At 34.2% G+C, this 16,603-nt stretch overlaps 2 protein-coding genes across 2 annotated transcripts; both read left to right on the top strand.

The window, feature by feature from the left end:
* The first annotated feature begins 2,045 nt into the window (after positions 1-2,045).
* LOC142553147 (RING-H2 finger protein ATL52-like) lies at positions 2,046-3,539 on the top strand. The gene has a single exon (XM_075663169.1). It carries the CDS (start codon positions 2,264-2,266, stop codon positions 3,269-3,271), a length of 1,008 nt encoding a protein of 335 aa, XP_075519284.1. The 5' UTR covers positions 2,046-2,263; the 3' UTR covers positions 3,272-3,539.
* Positions 3,540-5,664: 2,125 nt separating this feature from the next.
* Positions 5,665-15,879, top strand: LOC142553148 (non-specific phospholipase C3-like). Its single transcript, XM_075663170.1, has 4 exons — positions 5,665-6,455; positions 14,601-15,010; positions 15,100-15,270; positions 15,412-15,879. The coding sequence occupies exons 1-4, from the start codon at positions 5,830-5,832 to the stop codon at positions 15,777-15,779; spliced, it is 1,575 nt and encodes a 524-aa protein (XP_075519285.1). The 5' UTR covers positions 5,665-5,829; the 3' UTR covers positions 15,780-15,879.
* Positions 15,880-16,603: the final 724 nt, after the last annotated feature.

The raw sequence follows: 16,603 nt of genomic DNA on the forward strand, positions 1-16,603 counted from the left end.
AAGATAATCGTACTCCGAAAACTCTGAACTCAATTTCAATGCGAGGTCTACATTGTAAAATCATTTTCACATCGAACCTAAATAATACACAACTTTTATATACGTATATACACCATCGTAAACCCAAAAAATAATTGTTTTATGAGTCTAACTAATCATCTCTAGACATCATTCTACCATTTTTATTTATGGTCTATATTTAAAATAGTCATCTATACATCATTCTCGTACGTCAAGCTATCGACGTTGCGTCATTTGATCTAGTTGGCTATGTAAACTGTAAAAAGGTGTTTGCGTCGCACACTTTGTCCACTAATAATTAAATAAAAGAGACTGGAACTCCAGCTTCTGATTTCAAAATGATTTTGCAACGTCCGTGACTTAACAAAACCCAACTTCGCTTTGCGGACGACCTTAATGAACCTAGATTGCGTGAAAACCTAAACCTAACATAGGTATGATTGCATGTCTCTTGCAATATATATGGAAAGTCGACCTATAAAATTTTCTTGATATTGACCACGAAACTAACACCAACCTTACCTTTTAAATTATATGGATGTTCATTTCGGAAATCTGGCTCCCTCTCTCATTAAAGCAAACTTTATTTTCATGTAAATTTCCGAAACAACTCCAAGCCCAACCAGAAATTAATGGATACAAACAAAGTAACAATTAGTAGAAAATAATTTTTCGCTACAATTAACATATTTATTTTCACGCGTTTTGTTTTAGATTCATGTGAAATATCCGATTCTTACCTATATGCTTACTCTTTATTCCTTTTAAAGTTGATTATCTCTATTTATATGAGATATATGGGGTTCACATGCAAGGAATCTTTTTTGGATCAAACGTTTATCACTATGTCAAAAATTATAGTTATTGGTCAACACAAAACTTTATTTATTTATTTTTTTTATACTTGTAGCAACACATAACCCCTAAACGACATGTGGACATGGTGGACTATATCGATGTGGGTGTCAATGGACAAGATTGTTAGGCCCATGAATCCGAGAGAGAATTTGGGGTCCCGTCTCACTGCTGATGTTGTATCGGTCCCTCAATATTAGTATTGCTCTTATCATGCCGCTAGTGCTATCTCCAAAATAAAAAGTTTTATCCATTAAGATCGACGTCTCTATTTTACGGTCTTCCTAACCAATCAGATCAAACGACAAAGGCTCAACATAATAACACAAGAACACTTCCTAAAATGTCACACATCCAAATAGTCATCTCACTCTTACATACTCAATCAAAGATTTTGATTATTTTCACTTTAACTTCTTTTAACAAAGTTCAAATAACCGTTCATTCTTTCTTTCCAGATTGTCAAACAAAGAAATGTTTTAGTTTCTTGCGAGGCTTTTTTCTCACCTAAAGTACCTAACAATTTTAAGCAATTCCATGTATCGCTTTCAATTGTGGGGCAATATTTTTGGGATTTCTAGCTTCATAAAAAGCATTACACTCCACGTATCAAAATCGATCAACTAACACGAACTCGACCACTTGGAAGATATTTAATTAATTAAAATTAATGTTTTACTTGTCATTTGAGAATAACTTTTCAATAATCAATCTAACTTTCTCCAAGAAGCTCAACCGACGTTATCTCTTTGGTCAACAAACCGATTGGAAAAATAAAAGGCTTAAAAGTAAAGCCGATAAAAATAAAGTAAAAGTTTACAAGGACCATAGTATACTGTAAGAAACAAAATTCTACAGAGTAAGACCGATGTTGCATTTCCCAGAACTGAGAGACCATAAACTGGAGTTGGTCCATCTTGAATGGAGATAACAGTAAATTTTAAGGAGTAATATATGCTAAAAAATGTGATTCCCTTATTATTTTTTTTTTAAAAAAAAGGTCCCATAAATCAAGATTATAGTTTTGTCGAGAGAATACTGAAAATTAAATACTGATTCTATGTGCTTGTGGTGGAGCCGAGCCACTATAAAAAAAATTAAGTTTAAAGGGAAGAAATCAATTTTGCATATGTTTTAAATTTATATATAAACATAAATTATATGTATTATTTCTTGCCAAAATTTAATAAGTTGGAAGGAACAACTTTCACTTTCACTTTCCTTGCTCCAACTTGTTTTCCTTCCATTCTAAGTCCTCTTTTAACTTGACTTACATTCTTCCCAACTTCCCATTTCCTAACATCTCCAAACCCCTCGAGTTTTGTTGAACGCATTGGAAATTTATTCGCAGGTTGTCGAAGATATTGTTCAACGCACAGATTTAGGCATGGGTTCGGTTGGGAATTCGAATCCTTGGACACCTTTCGACAACTACAGAGACTGTGCACAGGGGATTTGCAGCAGATTCTGCCTACAATTTTGCTACACGATCTTCCCTCCGCCAACATCTGATGATTCTACTCCTTTCTCCCCTTTAATCATAGCCATAATCGGCGTTCTCGCCAGCGCCTTTATCTTAGTAAGTTACTACACCATTGTGACAAGATACTGCAGGAGAAATGATAACATGGCAAGAGTAGAGAATCAAGAAAATCGAAACGAAGCCGGTCAGGAACAGTGGCAAGTTGCCTTGGCTGGATTGGATGAATCACTCATCAAGACTATTACAGTTTGTAAGTATCAAAAAGGTGATGGCCTGATTGAAGGGACCGAGTGTGCTGTTTGCCTTAGTGAATTTCAAGAAATGGAATCTTTGAGGCTTCTGCCTAAGTGCAGCCACGCCTTTCACTTGCCTTGTATTGACACATGGCTTAAATCTCACTCAAGTTGCCCCTTGTGTCGTGCCGGTGTCTATTCGTCTTTGCCACATCCGACAACGCCTACGCAGATGTCGGGTGCTACTCAAGTTTCATCGGCTTTAAACGTGAGTTCTTATGAGATTCAGCCACCCAATGACCTGATCCTAGTGGTTGATAATCAAGAAGAAAGGGTTTATGTTAGTTTTGCGAGTGACGATTATGTATCTCCAAAGAGGCCAATTCAAGAAAACTTGAGTTCAGATATTAATGGAAGCGATCAAGAAAGAGTGAGGCAGATCCAGAGATCAGTTTCTTTCGGGACGTTTTCGAGTCAACGACGTTATCTGATCTCCGATGTACTGAAAATCGAAGGAGGTGATGAAGATTTACATGTGAAGAGAAATGAATCTTGGAGGGCGATTGGCTCCTCAAAGGGGAGAAGTCATGAAGTTGGAATGAGGTCTGTTTCCAGTAGTGATAGATTTGTGTTGACAGTTCAAGACAAAGGCAAGAATTCTATGTTCCCTAGCGATTGAATTTACATCTTCTGTGCACACACATTGTTTTCATTTCCAAAAAAATCAGAATTAACAAACACACAAGAAATTATTTATGCTCCCTAATTTCTTGGGAAATAGAAAATCTACTTTAACGAAATAATTCTTAGTATTGGAAATTTAAAGACAATAATTCCTCCATATCAATGTATGAACTGAAAATTGTTGATAAATCGTCTTGTTGGAGTATAATTTGTTTTCCTAAAAAAAAAAACTCTAAATAGTAGATGGATTAGAGCTTTCAATGTAATTGAAATTCCAATATCGCAAGTGGTCGGGACGATATTTCTTACTAGAAAATATAGTCCCACTTTTCTTGTATCATTTCATATACCCAAGAAATTAAAATTGACACGAAGGGGGAGAATATAACTAATTTCAATAATGAATCTATAAGTCCACGAAATTTTATTTCTGCATTACATGTTAGTTAGTCCAAATTACAACTCTTTGGCGCAAATCTACTAAACAATATTGTACAACATATAATCTTAGGTTAATTCAACCTAACAATAAATCATTATCCTAAGTACTCCATATCAATGTTCTATGTTTGACCAAGTAAATTTGGCCAAATATGGGTTGTTGGATCTTGCATATTTCCTTATGCTATGATCCGATTTTCGCGATTAAGACAAAAATATTACGTTTGCAATAATTTTGCAAATTGTAATTAGGTTGTGGTAGTAAATAAGAATAAATGCAGTTGAATAATTTAGTATGCCAGACAAATTATTTTTCATTTACAAAACAAAGTCAAGTCTTTGAGCTTGAGTAATTGAGTTTGATTATTTTTTTTCATAGGTTAAATCAACAATTTCTTTCTTTCTTTTTTTTTTTTTTTGTTGAGAAAATTAAATCAACAGATTACTTGGACGCGGCATAACTAGGACATCGAATTATTTAATATATTACAGAATAATTTTTGGGAGCGACGAAAACTTGAAATCACAGATGACATGAAATATATAGAAAGTACAGACGTTACTGAAATTATATTATTGGACAACAATATAAAATATAATTTTTTTTATTTGTTTATTTTTTAAAAAATAAAAATATATTCAAGAAAAACACTAACAGATATAGCATTAACGTGAGTGTCGGTCGGCTATAACTGAATAAAGCACATTCAAATATCAATAAAAAAAGGAAAAGAGCATCATTATTCCCCATATATTAAATACTTTGAAATTAATCCATCAATGAAGTGATTACGAAGTAGGCCTCCAATCGGCCATACAACACATTATTTTTCCCTTTCATCTCACTTTTTCAGGTATGTGTTTACTCACTCAAGTTTGAATAATGCAATACTCTAGATCATATCTTCTTGGAGGGAAGGGTGCGTGGGGACTCGCCCCCGTCCCCTCCCCCTTCTCACGCCTAAAAATTTTGGGGGCTGTCACACCCACCGCCTGTTTGAAAGCTATATGTCTATATTATTTATGTTATATTATATTATTAAATGTGAGATTTTCAGAGTAACTATTTTTTATAGGATAATAAAATATTTAAGTCTATATTTATACTTCTTACTCTACTAAAAACCTACTCAAGTCACTCCATATTTTACATAGAAAAAAATATAAACAAAACTTCTATTTTAAATTGTAAAACTCTTCTAAATTGAAAATAATTAAATGTTAATTGTATACGACTTCTTATAATTAGGAATTTTTTGAAGCACGGCGTACAAAGGCACTAGCTAGCTTTGTGACAATTTTTTGACTCCTCAAAACACTTGATTTTAGGTGACCTCACAGTACTATTGGTGTTAGAGAAATTATTTTAACGTATATAATTTTGCCCTAAAAGGTTTAAAAGTAATATTAATGCTGATCAATTGTCATATTTTCTATAATATGCTATTCCTTTTGATGACAACTTTTCTAACGCATATTTGATTAAAGCACGTTTGTAGGACTGAATGTTTACCGCTTTATCAAAAGGTATAGCTAGTAGTAATGGTGCAACTCAAATCTTTTAAACCGCACAGCAGCTCAATCACCACGGTTCGATCGCTCTACCAAGTAGGGACAATTATTGTACCCAACAATCTCTCTCCCAATAATTGCACTCCTTGCAATCAATGAGAATCGAACCCATGACCTTGGCTCTGATACCAATTGTAGGACCGAGTGCTTACCGCTTTACCAAAAAGCTATAACTAGTAGTAATAGTGCAACTCAAATCTTTTAAACCGCACAGCAGCTCAAACACCACGGTTCGATCGCTCTACTAAGCAGGGACAATTATTGCACCCAACAACATTAATTTAAATATCACTACAGAAAGGAAAAGAGCACCATGATTTATTACTTTTTTTTTATGCATATTTTGTCTAGTTCAGTACAACATACATAAGCAGAGAATCACATGGTTTTTGAAGGAGTCACCCACATGGAAACACAGTCGAGAAAAAGAGAGAACAATTTGATTTTTTTGGAATTCACTGCAACAATAAAACCCCTCTCCCTCACAGTTAATCTGTGTTTGCACATAGAAATTTCTTATCATCCACAAACCAAGAAACCATGCCTGAAAACACAGCAAATTATCCCATCAAAACAATCGTTGTTTTAGTCCAGGAAAACAGGTCATTCGATCACATGCTAGGATGGATGAAAACCCTCAACTCCGAGATCGAAGGCCTAACTGGCACCGAATCAAACCCTTTATCTAGCTCTGATTCCAATTCAAACCGCTTATATTACGGCGATCGATCAGGATACGTTGAGCCAGACCCCGGACACTCGTACGCAGCAACTTACGAGCAAATCTTCGGCGTTCCATGGACCGAAAGCTCAGCTGAATCCCACACCCTTCCTCCCACCATGGAAGGCTTTGCTCAACAAGCAGAAAGTGTACAGAAAGGACTGGCGAATGTGGTGATGAATGGGTTTAGGCCGGATTCGTTGCCGGTTTATAAAGAACTAGTGTCCCAGTTTGCAGTTTGTGATCGATGGTTTTCGTCTATTCCTACGTTGACACAACCGAACAGGCTTTATGTACATTCTGCTACATCGTATGGTGCTACAGAAAACGATAATAAAATGATGATCGAAGGGTATCCGCAGAAGACAATCTTTCAATCTGTGGAAGAGGGTGGCTATGATTTTGGAATTTATTATCAGTATCCTCCTTCAACTCTCTTCTACAGGTAATGTTCCCATTTGATTTTCGTTCGTCTTAATTTTTTTTAGTGATGCTCTGAGAAATATAACCTGGTCAATCCGTTAATTTTGTCGACACGCCGATTTTTTTTTTTTTTTTTTTGATAATTTCAACATTAATTGATTGATCGATAGACAACTATTCCAACGTATTTATATATATGTTTAAATCATCCTTTCTTTTTATATATCAATATAATATTAAAATATAAAATGATTGATTAATGTGATATTGTAATTATTCAGTTTATAATTCTATTGGAATGTGTTGCCTTTAATTTTTCCTTCACTGTTCCTCAAAAGTTGTGTTAACGAGATCCTACCTATGTGAGCACTACCCCCACTTCATTTCAACGGGTAAGATCTTACTACACATACAATTTCAAAAAAAAAAAAAAATGGGTCCTACATATGCATGGACAAATCTTGACCATCCATCCTATAATGGGGCAATGCCCACATGGGTAGGATGAAATAAACCCAAAAGTTGAGTATTAAGCGGTTAATGAGATCCTAACTATGTGGGCACTACCTTCATTTCATTTCAACGGATAAGATCTTGCCACACATATAATTTCAAAAAAAAGTGGGTCCTACATATGAATAGGTAAATCTTGGTCATTCATCCTATCATAGAGGCAATGCCCACATGGATAGGATGAAATAAACCGTATTAATCATTTAAATTTCCCTTCATTGTTCCTCAAAAGTGGCTTTTCCATGATTATAGATATCTTGTGAGGGTGAGGATCTAGGTCATACATTTGTTCGGAAGAATTTGTTATAATTGAGTTTCATATGTTAGACATTGATATAAGATGAGTTATAAATCTATAAGTTATATATGTTGTGAAAAAGTAAAAATTTATGGTAAAAAGTAAAAATCTCAAACTCTCAAAATTTACCAAACTACACACTTTATAATATTTTTCTCTCTACTCAATTGTGTTTTTCTTCACAAATGAGAGATCTATTTATAGGAAATCTTTACAAATAATCCAAAAATAAAATACATCATTACCTACATCATCACACACTAATTTTCAATATTTACAACTCTTATTTTCAACATTCAAATATTCAACATTTAACTATTCAATACACACATTTTAAATATTATTTTCCAATACTCCCCCTTGTGATGATGATCATGATACGATGATGTCTTCATTACGTGTTTTTGTACTGCCTCGTTAAAAACCTTACTTGGAAAAACCCATTGGGATAAAAACCATAGTAAGGGAAAAAGAGTGCAGTCACGTAAACTCTCCCTGATGTTGACATGAACAATTCTTCACAAATTTCGTAGATTGCGCATCCCAATATTATATATGTGCTTTCTGAATATTGACGTAGGAAGTGCCTTTGTGAAGAGATCTGATGAGTTTTCACTTGATTGAATGTGACGAACATCAATACATCTATTCTTCTCAAGCTCCTTGGTGAATGCGAAGAACTTAGGATGAATATGTTTAGTTCTGTCGCTTTTTATGTATCCTTCTTTCATTTGAGCAACACATGCAGCATTATCTTCATATAGTATCACAGGCTTCTCATCAGATGATAATCCGCATGAAATTTGGATATGTTGGGTCATTGATTTTAACCACACACATTCACGACTTGCTTCATGTAGTGCAATAATCTCGGCATGATTTGATGAAGTTGTTACGAGCGTTTGTTTCTGAGAACGCCAAGATATTGCAGTGCCTCCACGAGTAAATACATATCCAGTTTGGGAACGTGCCTTGTGTGGATCAGATAAGTATCCAGCATCAGCATAACCAATTATACTTGGATTAGCATCTTTTGAATACAAAAGTCCCAAGTCTGTCGTTCCTCGTAGATAACGGAATATATGTTTAATTCCGTTCCAGTGTCTCTTTGTTGGATATGTGCTAAATCTTGCCAACAGATTCACGGCAAAAGATATATCAGGCCTTGTACAATTTGTAAGGTACATAAGGGCACCGATGGCACTTAGATATGGTACTTCTGGACCAAGAATATCTTCATCATCTTCACATGGACGGAATGGATCCTTTTCTATGTTTAATGATCTAATAACCATTGGAGTACTTAAAGGATTTGCTTTATCCATATTAAAACGTTTAAAGATCTTTTCTGTATAATTTGTCTGGTGAACAAACATTCCACATTCTTTTTGTTCAATTTGTAAACCCAGACAATACTTGGTTTTTCCAAGATCCTTCATTTCAAATTCTTCCTTCAAGTATGACACAACTTCTTGAATTTCTTTATTCGTTCCAATGATGTTTAAATCATCAACATATACAGCAATAATTACGCATCCGGATGTTGTTTTCTTAATGAAAACACAAGGGCATATTGAATTATTTACATATCCCTTTTTCATCAAGTGATCACTTAGTCGATTATACCACATTCGACCTGATTGCTTTAACCCATATAATGATCTTTGTAATTTCACAGAATAACATTCCCTGGGTTTTGAACTTTGTGCTTCAGGCATCTTAAATCCTTCAGGGATTTTCATATATATATTACTATCAAGTGATCCATATAAGTAAGCTGTAACAACATCCATAAGACGCATTTCTAAATTTTCAGATACCGCCAAGCTAATCAAATACCGAAACGTAATTGCATCCATCACAGGAGAATACGTTTCTTCATAATCAATTCCAGGCCTTTGAGAAAAACCTTGTGCAACAAGTCGAGCTTTATATCTTACTATTTCATTTTTCTCATTTCGCTTTCGAATAAAAACCCATTTGTATCCAACAGGTTTTACACCTTCAGGTGTAAGGACTATAGGTCCAAAAACATTACGTTTATTTAGCGAATTTAATTCAACCTGGATGACATCTTTCCATTTTATCCAATCCTGCCGATTTTTACATTCACCAAAAGATTTTGGTTCATGATCTTCGTTATCATTTATGATGTCGATTGCCACATTATAAGAAAATATATCATCAATTTCATTTATATCTTTTCGGTTCCATATTTTTCCAGTATTAATATAATTGATAGAGATTTCATGATTCTCGTCAGTTTGTGGTTCTGACAGAACATTTTCATCATCATGTGTTTCTTCAGGAACACCATTCTCTATTTTGTGATCATCATGTGTTTCTTCAGAAACGTCATTCTTTATTTTGTGATCATCGTGTTTCTCTATGAATTTTCTTTTTCGAGGATTTTTATCCTTGGAACCGACTGGCCTTCCACGCTTCAGGCGTTTAATGACATCATGAGTATCTTCCATTTGTTTCTTTGGAATTTCAATTCGAGCAGGGGCATTTGCAGCATGTATATATGATTTAGTTACCCCTTTTGTGTCAGCAAATGCATCTGGTATTTGATTTGCTATTCTTTGCAAGTGTACAATTTGTTGTACATCTTTTTCACATTGTTTTGTTCTTGGATCCAGATGTAACAATGATGATACATACCATATAATTTCCTTTTCGGTATGTTTCTGTTCTCCCCCTAACATTGGGAAGATTTCCTCATTAAAATGACAATCAGCAAAACGTGCTGTGAACACGTCGCCTGTCTGAGGTTCAAGATATCGAATGATTGATGGACTATCATAACCGATATAAATTCCAACCTTTCTTTGAGGTCCCATTTTCTTTCGTTGCGGTGGTGCAATAGGCACATACACCATACATCCAAAAATTCTCAGATGAGAAATGTCTGGTTCTTTACCAAATGCAAGCTGCAATGGGGAGTATTTATGATATGCACTTGGTCTGATGCGAATTAATGAAGCAGCGTGTAAAATTGCATGTCCCCATATAGAAATAGGGAGCTTTGTTTTCATAATCATTGGTCTAGCAATCATTTGCAGACGTTTAATCAATGATTCAGCCAATCCATTCTGTGTATGTACATGAGCAACAGGATGCTCAACAATGATTCCCATAGACATACAATAATCATTGAAAGTTTGGGAAGTAAATTCACCAGCATTATCAAGTCTAATTTTCTTGATTGTATAATCGGGAAATTGATTCCTCAATTTTATTATTTGGGCAAGTAATCTTGCAAATGCAACATTTCGAGTTGATAATAAACATACATGTGACCATCTGCTGGAGGCATCAATCAATACCATAAAGTATCTGAATGGTCCATATGGTGGATGGATTGGTCCACAAATATCACCCTGAATACGTTCAAGAAACATTGGTGATTCAGTTTGGATTTTGACTGGTGATGGTCTTATAATAAGTTTTCCAAGAGAACATGCTTTACATTGAAACTTATTATTCTGAAAGATCTTCTGGTCTTTCAGTGGATGACCATGTGTATTTTCTATAATTCTTCGCATCATTGTTGAACCAGGATGTCCCAATCGATCATGCCAATTGGTTAATATCGAATAATTATCAACTGCCATGTTTGATTCAATGAGACTTATATGTGTATAATGCAATCCAGTAGGGAGCATTGGTAGTTTTTCAATCACATATTTCTTTCCTGATTTATATGTGATAAGACACATATATTTCTCATTCTCTTCATTCATTGTTTGAGTATCATACCCATGGGAATATATATCATTAAAACTCAACAAATTTCTTTTCGATTGTGGTGAATATAAAGCATCATTGATCAAAAATTTTGTACCATTAGGTAACAAAAATTGTGTTTTACCACATCCTTTAATCAAGTCTACAGGACCTAATATTGTATTCACCGTTGTTTTTGTTGGTTTTAGTTCCAAGAAATATCTTTTATCTCGGAGGATAGTGTGCGTTGTACCACTATCGGGTATGCAAACTTCAGCTTTGATCATAGCATTTTCCATATTTGAACTTCAAAAAAATATGCAATGAAATAAATTACTTGCAATATATATTTAAATATAACACAAATTATAATTATACAATAAAACATTATTCTATGAATACATGAAAAATAGATTATTGTACATTTATATTCTACCATTATATTGTTCATTTTCAGAGAAATCGTTGAGAAAATCTGCAGCATCAATATTGTTCATTTCTATCCCACCAACATATTGATCATTTCCAGAGAAATCATTCATAAAATCACCAGCATCAAAATGAGTTGAATCACTCAAACGGTCACTGCGTTCAGTGAAGTTGGTCTCCTTTTCTTTCCCCTTTAATGATTCTTTATAAAGTTTACAAAGGTGCTCAGGGGCTCGACAAACTTTGGACCAATGTCCTGGAGTACCACATCTGTAACAAGAACTTTCATATCTTTTTGAGTGCTTCTCATTAACACTTGTATTCTCATGATGCCTTTTCTGTGGATGGTTTGGGACGTTCTTTTGAGATGAGTTATAAAAATAACTATCTCGATTATTTTCAAAACCACGGCCTTGACCACGACCACGGCCAATTCCACGTCCACGTCCACGTCCACGTCCACGACCTCGACCTCGACCTCGACCTCGACCAAAACCTTGTCTTTGAATTTGATTTTGGTTTCCAGGTTTAAATTCATTTTTACTTACAGCATTTACAGAAGTATATGCTGTTGATCCAGTGGGTCGGGACTGATGATTTCTCATTAATAGCTCGTTGTTTTTTTCCGCCACAAGAAGACAGGCGATGAGTTCAGAATATCTCGCGAATCCACGTACTCTATATTGTTGCTGTAGAGTAATATTTGATGCATGAAACGTGGAAAATGTTTTTTCAAGTATCTCAGATTCTGTGACCTCATGTCCACAAAATTTTAATTGCGAGATTATTCTATACATCGCCGAATTGTAATCACTGACTTTTTTAAAGTCTTGGAATCTCAATGTATTCCATTCATCCCGGGCGGTCGGAAGTATAACTTCTCTTATATGTTCGAATCTTTCTTTTAATCCCTTCCACAAAGCCATGGGATTTTTTTCAGTCAGATATTCACATTTCAATCCATCGTCGAGATGTCGACGCAAAAATATCATGGCTCTTGCCTTTTCTTGTGACGTGCATATGCCATTTTCTTTAATGGTCTCGCTTAGACCCAATGACTCAAGATGCATTTCTACATCTAGAGTCCATGGCATATAATTCTTTCCCGTGATGTCGAGCGCAACAAATTCGAGCTTTGTTAAATTTGACATGGTGGTACTAAAAAAAATTACGATGCATTTTATTAGTTAATAATTATTGCAATACAAAGTAACGGATAAACAACAAGTACAAGTATTTGTAAAAATAAAGAAAACGCACGAGGAGGATATTCTCCGATAAATACAAGACTCGTGAGTATGACAACCAAAATAATTAAAAATATCCTTGAGAAAGCCATCTTCTTTTTTCTTCGAAAAATTTGATGATGAATAATTTTTAGAGAAGAAGAGAAAGTTGGAGTGATGGAATGTGTTTGTGAGATCATATTTATAGGGCAAAAACTAGCCGTTTTTTACCATTTATGACCGTTGGGGTACAAAAAAAAATAAAGGTATGTATTTGTATAATTTTATGGTAATAATATGATATATATAATATTAGACATGTTTAAATAATTATGTATATCATATCATAATATTATAATGAGTGTCATAATTTATTTTGTTTAAAAACCTTATAGGCTTTTATACTTGTCGTATCCCTTACCGGAAGTGTGGGATGTCGTCTTAACATCCTTCCAGGATTTATAACAAGTTTATGAAAAATTTATTTTTATTATTTCTAATAATAACATTATATTGTATATTAAATAAATACACAATAAATAAATAACAGTAAAATAAATATAATTATTTTTGTTACCTTTTTCTTCTGTTTGGAGCTTGGAAAAGTATGTAGGACTTTTAGAGCTTCGTGCTGATAACGTGTTGTGAAAAAGTAAAAATTTATGGTAAAAAGTAAAAATCTCAAAATTTACCAAACTACACACTTTATAATATTTTTCTCTCTACTCAATTGTGTTTTTCTTCACAAATGAGAGATCTATTTATAGGAAATCTTTACAAATAATCCAAAAATAAAATACATCATTACCTACATCATCACACACTAATTTTCAATATTTACAACTCTTATTTTCAACATTCAAATATTCAACATTCAAATATTCAATACACACATTTTAAATATTATTTTCCAATAATATATACATTTTTAGATAAAAAAAGGTTTGAGTAGGTCTCTTGTGAGACGGTCTCACGTATTTTTATCTGTGAGACGAGTCAACTCTACTGATATTCATAATAAAAAATAATACTCTTAGCATAAAAAGTAATAATTTTTCATGAATGACCCAAATAAGAGATATGTCTCACAAAATACGACCCGTGAGACCGTCTCACACAAGTTTTTGCCAAAAAGTTTAAAATTCAAGTTTTACAAGCCTTATTTCAATTTTTTTTAAAGTCACATTTTAGCAGCTTAATTATTTCAAACTTCAAGATTTTAAATTTGTACTTCTATTTCAAATTTAAATCACGTACAATCACATGCAATGTACTGCAAATATTCAGAACAGTACCCGTCTGCTATCAAATGTGGCCAAAATTTGTCGAACTTTTTTATGCCTTCATTTTATATATATATATAAAGAATTCAAATCTAAAGACATTAATTTGTGTCATCATTAGCTATGTAACTAATATTCATTATGAAATGACCCCTGCAATGACTTCTCTAATCGATCAATTAATCGATCAATTAACACAACGGATTAGTTGAGTCCTATCGTGTAGCCGCCGCGTCATTACAAAGCCGACCACGTTTTTCTTATTCTAAAATTTTCCTGTCGTTCAAACTCCAAAGCCGCCTTCAATTATGAATATTCAATAGCTCTAGTTTGGCCATATCCTTTGAGGTAAATCATGAATTTAATTTCAACACCTCCACACTACGTACATCAATAATTCATTCCACGTCCACTTGGCATCATGCTTTTGAAAATGTAATGTTAAAATTTCCTAGTATTTCTCGGGGAATGAGACGTTACTTTTATGTCATTGCATGTCGTGATCTATAGTCCTTATATTTGAAGGTACAAATGGGTTTTATTCGAAAGCGAAATGAGAAAAATAAAATAATAAGATATAAACCACGACTTATTGGAGAACATTTTTTTGCCCTCAATGGATGCACTCTTAGGTGTTATTATTCTAAGGGTAACAAAATTAATTATTAACAAACCATTATACATTACAGAAACCTGAGGAAATTGAAGTACATAAGAAAATTCCACCAATTCGATCGACATTTTAAGAAACACTGCAAAGATGGGAAGCTACCAAACTATGTCGCCATAGAACAACGATACTTTGAGACGAAACTGTTGGCAGGTAACGACGATCACCCGTCTCATGATGTCTCGGAGGGGCAGCGATTCATTAAGGAAGTGTACGAGGCACTGAGATCAAGCCCCCAGTGGAATGAAATATTATTCGTGATCATATATGATGAACACGGTGGATTTTACGACCACGTGCCGACGCCTGTCACCGGTGTTCCTAGTCCCGACGGCATTGTTGGTCCCGAACCATATAAGTTCAAATTTGATCGACTTGGCGTTAGGGTTCCTGCAATCTTGATTTCTCCTTGGATTGAGCCCGGAACAGGTGACCAATCAAGATTGGTTATTGTCAAGATTTTTCATATTCTGCTTGACTTGGACTGTGATTAATTTTTCTTATGAAAATGAACGCAGTGTTGCATGGGCCATCAGGACCCTATCCTACATCAGAATACGAGCACTCTTCAATTCCAGCAACTGTTAAAAAGATATTCAATCTGATAGAGTTCTTAACGAAACGTGATGCTTGGGCTGGAACTTTCGAATGCGTATTAAATAGGACCACTCCAAGAACAGACTGCCCTGGTAAATTAATTAGACTTCTTCGGTTTGAAAGCAACAAAATTCCTACTTCTACCTGTTTTTGGTTTTAAAATAATATAAAAAAATTACTTTTCATTTTTCAAATAACAAATCTTTTTCTGGTTCTTGAATCAATCTTTGCAGTTACTCTACCCGAACCTGTGAAAATGAGGGAAGTCGAACCAAACGAAGAAGCAAATTTGAGTGAATTTCAAGAAGAGCTAGTTCAATTGTGTGCAGTACTAAAGGGTGACCTTGCAAAAGACGTTTTTCCTCACGAAATCGTGAAAGACATGAAAGTCGCGGAAGCAGTGAACTACATGGATGTCGCATTTCAGAAATTCTTGGATGATTGCGACGATGCTGAGAAAAACGGGGCCGATGAATCCCATATCGTCTGCCTCTCAGAACCCGTGAAAAAACGTGTTCCTAAAACATTCATCCATAAATTATTCTCGTGTTTGTTGTGTGACGACTATTGGAGATTGTTGAATTGTGCTCAGGGGAATTGATTGGATTTTGATTCGTGCTTTGTATTGAGAGTTGTGGAAGTGCTTATACTCTTTTATTTAAAATGTTTGGCTGTTTTGAGTAATGTAATGTAATGTAATATATTAATCTGTTGTTTTTAAAATATCTTATACGTGATACGATATTACTAGTAATTTACTTTTTCATATTACAGTATAAGATGTTCATGGAAATCTAACAACACTTCTTAGAAATTTATAGGGAAATTACAATTCTTTTTATATATATATATATTTGTCTTTTTTTTTTTTTATTTTCATAATCTATGTTGTGCAATATTATTGTTGAATCTTCACTTTTTTGCCAATGTTAGATTTTTTTTTTAATCAGAAGTGTCGATGTGAAGTTACATCCATCATCGTCATTTTGACACGGAAGCGCTGCATGAGTGTCAAATCCAATATCACGTTGTAAAAATGACTAAAGTTTCAAAAATCACAAGAATATGATAAGATTTAAATTTGATAAGATAGATAATCAAAATCGCGAAAAACAAATACATAGAAATTATTTTATTGATTCCCTTTTATAAATTTCCAACCATCTTATATTAATTAATTTATAAGCTGAACTAAATGGGATCAAAATCCACATATGTTCTATAAACCCAAATGTGCTAGTTGGGCCGGCGGTCCACAACCTACCATTTGTTGGATCGGAAAATTGTCAACTCGTGCTCATCTATTTTATGTGGTGGGAAAGGCGACCCGAGAAAACTAGCCCATTTTGATCGCGGTGACCGAAGTTAGGAGTCAAATGTAAGCAATCAAGGAATTGACAATTTGAAGCTCATCCATTCCCGCAC

Source organism: Primulina tabacum, chromosome 8 (assembly GCF_025594145.1).
Source record: "Primulina tabacum isolate GXHZ01 chromosome 8, ASM2559414v2, whole genome shotgun sequence".
Classification (NCBI taxonomy): domain Eukaryota; kingdom Viridiplantae; phylum Streptophyta; class Magnoliopsida; order Lamiales; family Gesneriaceae; genus Primulina; species Primulina tabacum.